Here is a 6227-nt window from a genome sequence, read left to right on the forward strand (position 1 = left end):
TATATATATATATATATAGTGTGTGTGTGTGTGTGCATAAGCACACCAGAGTCAGTGCCCACAGAGGCCAGAAGAGGGCAGCAGACCTCCTGGGGCTGGAGATACAGGCAGTTGTGAACCTCTCAACACAGGATCTGTGAACTGAACTCAGACCCTCTGCAAGAGCGGTGTGCAATGTACCCTCTGACCCACTCATTCCTCCAGCTCCTGGCTGGTTCTTTAGAAGGTGTCTTGTTTACATCTGAAATGTCTCTTGTAGCAAATCCACATTTTAAACACTTGTTTCTCAGTGGATGGGGCTAACTTTGGAGGCTGTGGAACTTTCAGGGGTGGGGCCCCGCTGGCATAAGTAGGTCTCTAGGAGCAGGCCTTTGAAGGTGATTCTTAGTTACTGGTTTTGTCCTGTTATCTGCTCCCTGGCCTACTGCAGTGTGGGCAGTCTCTGCCCTGTGCTGTTACCCCTGGGCTCAGAGCTGCTATGCCCTGCCTTCCCCAATACAGTGGATTAAGATCCCTGAAACCAGGAGCCCAAACAAACCTTTCTTGCCATATGTTTTTGGAAGATATCTCTGTCTTATACAAAAGTAATTAGTATAAGAGGGATGACAGGAACCAATGTCTTGGCCACCATTAGCAGGATTCTCAATTCTGATCACAGAAATGCCTAATTATTTCTCTTACAGAGTGCTTTAACCTCGTAGGTCACTATCTGCTTCCTTTGTCATTTCTAAGTTCTGTCTGGAGCCAGCAGCTATCCTCTACCTGTCTCCTTCCACTAAAATGCTGAGAGAAACCAAATCCAGGCTCAGCTCGTACAAGGCGTCTTCATGGGCTCTGAGGCTTGCTTCAGCTTCAGGCTGCAGTCCATATCTCTCTCCTACCAACTGCTTTGCTTGCAGGCGTGTCTTTAGGGATGGGGGGGGTGTATTTGAGGACAGAGGTATCTTTGGGGACACGGCAGTGGGGACTTACTCCCATATTCTGCTCCACATATGTTTTCTATTTTGACCGAGTAATAGTCTAACATGTAGTAAGTGATAACATTTACTTATAAAAGTAGTTGAGCAACAGTACTTTCAGAAGCACAGGGTCGGGCATTATGGACACCTGTAGGGACCAGGTAGGAGACATTACTGGTTGAGAACTAAGAATAGAAAAGAGTTGGCCTTTGGACAACTCTGGTGGTTGAAATTCCATGAACACACACAAACACAACCCACTCTGTGAAGGTTGACCACACCCAGGGATTGGTTCAGATCTGGCATCTCAGGTACAACATCTGGCACCCAGGAGAGACTGAGCTGAGGCTCCCAAGAGCCCAGTGTGTGGAGATTTCCCCCACTGAAAGCCACTCCATCACTCTCACTCTGCCGTGCCCTTCCTCATCGCTCCCCCAGATCCCGTAGCTCTTGCCCCAGCAGTTTCCACGAGGCCCCGGACAATCACATACTTGAGTTGGTTATGCCCCATCCTGCCACCCAGCATTCGTGCCAGCTGGGAGGGGCAGGCTGGAGAGGCAGGCAGATGGGCACGGTCAGCTCATTGAACGTTAAGGGCTCGGCCAGCAGCAACAAGGCAATGTCATTGTCCATGTTCAGTCGTTTAAAGCCTTTGTGCCGGATTATGATGTTGACTTGTAGCTCCACAGATGAAGAAGTACTTAAGTCATTGGCTCCCACTTTGACTTTGAGATCTGTCGGGCTGGTGGCACAGAACCAGATGGAGGGAAGAGGAAGAGAGGAAGCCCGAGTGAACAGAAGCCAATGGGACTGGAAACTCTACAGCCAAGGTCCTTCTAGAAGCCTTTAAGACCCGTCCCACTGGGGCAGTTGCTCAGGTTTAAAGGTTTGAAGAGTGCAGAAAGAGCATGCTATCTACTTGTCTTGCCATGAGCAAATATTTGGCTCAGAACTGTGTGAGGGGAAGCTTGTCTGGGCTCAGGTTAAGATGTAGTGGCATCTCATGTCGAAGGCACGGCACGGGAGGGTGAGCCTTCCTGTCCTTATCTGTATGAAATGTGAGTGGATGGAGACTGTCACCAGAAGTGGACTGAGTCACCAAGGTCCATCACCCAAATTAGGTCCAACCTCTGAACCTTCCACAACTTCCCAACACAGCACTACAACCCAGGACCAAGGGCTCAAACACACGATCCCATGGTTAACATGCCACATTCAGACTCTAAGAAGTAAACACGGAGTGGACCTGTGACCTTTCCAGGGCTGAATGTGACACTAGTGTCGAACAGACTGCGAATCAGAGCTCCATTCTGGGCTCTCTGAAGAGCACCCCTGTGCTGGCTGGTTTTATTCGAACTTGACACAAACTAAAGCCATCTGAGAGAGAGGAGGGAACCTCAATTAAGAAAATGTTTCCATATGGCTGTAGGCGAGGCTGAAGGGCCTTAATTAGGGATGGATGGGGGAGGGCACAACCCATTGTGGGTTGTGGTCCTGTGTTATATAAAAAAAGCAGGCTGAGCAAGCCACGAGGAGCAAGCCCATAAGCAGCACCCCTCCATGGCGTCTGCATCAGCTCCTGCTGCCAGATTTCAGCTGTTTGAGTTCCTGTCCTGTCTTCCTTCAGTGATGGACTTCCAAGTGTAAGCCGAATAAGCCCCCCTCCCCTCCCAGTTGCCCTTGGTTGTGCGGTTTCGACACACCCATAGCAACCTTAACCAAACACTCCCAGAGGACCCCTTGGCAGATCAAACCAGCTGTCAGAGAAGCAAGGTGGTGTTCCATACACCAGCAGCCACTGTTGGTATCCTTAGATCTACCAACCATTTAAAAGTGAAGACCAGAGTTTCATCTGGAACTTCCACTGGCCACATAAAAATTCTAGGAAAAAAAGCATCAGTTAGGAGAGATGACCATGAGTTTCTTAATTATCTTAACCAGGTCCCAAGTCTCCTGCGAGAGCAGGGGCTACAGCAGTCTTGGTTTTGCCAGGATGAATCCCTCCCCTGATGGTGAGTCTACGGATAGAACACATGACATTAAACATGTTGGACAAACACCCTACCTTTGTGCCATATTCCACCAATTTTTATATTTTTTTATTATTATGAGACAAGGTCCCAGTTGCCCAAGCTGGCCTCAAATGTGTATTCCTTTTGCATCAGGTTCTGAGTGACTCGGATTGCAGGCTATGCCTCCCCTTCCTGCAGTTTTCTGAACGTTCTGAAGGAGGTGAAGCTAAAAGTCAGATTTTCCTTCCTGCTCTTGTCTATTGGACATGGACTTGGGCGAGCCATAGACATTCATCAGATCTTGCTTTCCCTATCTACAAAGTAATTTCTTTCCCCTCCTTCTAAAGGTCATTGTAGAGGCAAATGAATTAGTATGTAAGAAAAGTCCTAAGAAAGACCTTGGCATATGGATAATTGTCAGCCAATGCTAGGTGCCCACTGATGGCCTAGGACAAAGAAATCTCCATAAGCTACCAAGGAGGGTGAAAGATAGCCAAGGAAGCCAGATGTGAAGAAGTAGAATTTCCTCCTAGGCACACTTTAATGTCTTAGGAGACACAAGGGCAAAGCCTCCAGCTCTGCCAGTTGCATCTGAGTCTCCTGACTGGAGGGGAGGAGGGGAGCCATTCCTGTCTGTCTAGGGGGCAACTGCACCAGGGTCCCTCTCACAGCCCGGTGTAGCTAAGTACTGCCACCCCTTGGAGAACCTGGGCCCTCAATACTTACGAAAGCTCCTGAGAATAGAAGCAGTGGGCCACGGTGAGGATCCACCACTCACTGAGAATGGAGCCGCCACAGAAATGATCATTTTCCTGAATGCTCACCTGCCATGGAAACTCACCCAGCTCAGCCTCCTGCCCTCCTATGATCCTGGAGTATCGAGTTCTGCTATCATACAGGGGTCTCACACCACACTCTACAGAAATGGAAAACCGCAGGGGAAAAGTCAGACTGTCAGTCAACCTCTGGGCGATCAGGCTGGGTCTAGCTCGGGAGGACACGTCCTTGGGGGATGCTCTGAGGCCAAAGCTTGCTTCCCTGTTTTGATAGGAAGGAGCCCATGGCTCTGGGTGGGAGGTGAAGGTGTTGGCTCTGTCTTCATCCTGCTCAGGACCATCTGCTTGGGACCATGGGCAGAGCGTGACCACCAGGGTACACACCAGGTCTGGTAACTGTGTCATAGGATTGGCAAATCTCTCCCCTTACAAAGCAACAGAGATTTTGGGGATGGAATTAATCTGCTGACCACCGAATAGCTGGTGGCTGGCATGGGCTTCTTGTCATCCTAAAGGCCCTGAAGAAAATAGAGGCAGGGCTGGGGAGATGGCTCGGTTGGCAAAGCTCTCACCATAAAAGCACATGGACCTGAGTTTGGAGCTCCCAGAATTCATGTGAACAAAAATCCAGGTGTGGAAGCGTGGTTGTAATATCAAGCTTGGGAAGCAATGACAGGTGTAGCCCTGCAGGTACACACACACACACACACACACACACACACACACACTAGGAGGGAGAGAAATAAAAAACTCAGAGGCAGAGGTGAGTCCATTCAAAGCAGAGAGATACAACGGTGCTGACTCCAAGGAAGTAAGCAAAGACCCAGACAAGCCACTCAATGCCAGAGGAGCGACAGTGGCAGTTCTCCTCCAGCGTGCACACAGGACATGGCCTTCCTGTCCACCCTTGCCTTCATTCACCCTGGGATCCCCAGGCCGCACTTCTACCCTACAGACCAGTGAGAAAAAATTGTTGTGACTTAAACCACTTCAGCTGTGCTGATGTTACTGAAGCCCTGGATAACAAAGAGGTGCACAAGACCTCTGGAGGCCATGGAAAATGCCAGAACCCACCAGAAGCCTTTATTATTGTCTGGTCCATGTGGAATGGTTATGTCACTGGGCATCTGGGGACAAAGACTGCAACTGCTGACCTGTGATGGAAAGTTGAGATTTAGCAATATATGTCACAAACCTTAAACTGTCATAACAAATATTTTCTTCAGGGCTTTTGGCCTTGAAAGATTGTTGTTGTTGTTGTTGTTGTTGTTGTTTGCCAGACACACTCATGGTGCTCACCTTGAGTCTGGCACTGAACTCATCTTAGTTTCCATGATCACATTGAAGCAAAGCTACCCCAGACACAGGTTATACGGCCTGATCAGGGGCCTGACTCCTCAGTACTCTGTTCCTGGAATGTTCTAGACCATTCTCTGTCTCTCTGTCTCTGTCTCTGTCTATCTCTCTCTCTGTCTCTGTCTGTCTCTTTCTCTGTCTGTCTCTCTTTGTCTGTCTCTGTCTCTGTCTCTGTCTCTGTCTCTCTCTGTCTCTCTCTCTGTCTGTCTCTGTCTGTCTCTGTCTCTGTCTCTGTCTCTCTCTCTCAGCTTCCCCCTATAAATCACTTCTTCAAGTCAAGCCTCCTCCAACCTGGTCCCAGCCCCTGCCATTCCTCATTGTCTATGCAGGTGTCTCCATTGCTTTCAGGTGACATCGATGGTTTCAGAGTGCTTCTGTCTGCTGCTGACCCCAGAATGCCAGCTCCGGGTGGAGAAAACATCATGCTTGTCTTGGAGATGCTGTGTCCTGAGGATGGGACTGTGCCTGTCCCAGAGAGGAACTCAACAACCTGGAGACTCAATTGGCTGGCTGACGGATTCTATACTAGGACCATCTTAAAGGGGAAAATCTGCACATTGGAAGATGTCCCCAGGACCGTCTTAAAGGGGAAAATCTGCACATTGGAAGATGTCCCCCGCAATGGGGTTCTTATCAGCCGCAGGCAGAAGAAAAGCTGATGGTATGGAAACTGAGTTCTGAACTATTTCTCGGGCATGGAAATGAGGTTCACGGGGAGTTTCCAAGGATGTGGGGGCAGGTTCTGATGACAGGAGCTTGAGTAAAAAGATCAGGGTAAAAGTCAGATTTGAACTTGGGAGGCAGAGGCAAGCGAATCTCTGTTCGAGGTCAGCCTGGACAGACAAGTTTACACAGAGAAAACCTGTCTCAAAAACAACAAACAAACAAAACCAAACAAACAAAATTAGATCTGAGGGGTCCGTGAGATGGCTTAGTGGGTAAAGCCGTGGCTGCCAGCCCTGATGATCTGCGTCCCACTTCAGGGGAACTAAATGGTGCGAGGGGGCAGCTGACTCCCACCAGGTGCTCTCTGATCTCCACATGTGTGCTGTGAGGCACACACACAGACACACACACAGACACACACACACACAGACACACACACACACAGACACACACACACA

At 49.3% G+C, this 6227-nt stretch overlaps 1 protein-coding gene across 1 annotated transcript in view; it reads right to left on the minus strand.

Annotated features, from left to right (window-relative positions):
- The window catches only part of Prss55 (serine protease 55), a 10897-nt gene that overhangs the window by 2534 nt on the left and 2136 nt on the right, over positions 1-6227 (minus strand). Inside the window, exons 2-3 of the mRNA XM_021204116.2 lie at positions 3698-3887; positions 1451-1701 (exon numbers count right to left, since the gene is read on the minus strand). Coding sequence (XP_021059775.1) covers positions 1451-1701; positions 3698-3887 — 441 coding nt within the window. The remainder of the gene's footprint in view (positions 1-1450; positions 1702-3697; positions 3888-6227) is intronic.

The sequence above is a fragment of the Mus pahari genome, chromosome 8 (genome assembly GCF_900095145.1).
Source record: "Mus pahari chromosome 8, PAHARI_EIJ_v1.1, whole genome shotgun sequence".
NCBI classification, from domain to species: domain Eukaryota; kingdom Metazoa; phylum Chordata; class Mammalia; order Rodentia; family Muridae; genus Mus; species Mus pahari.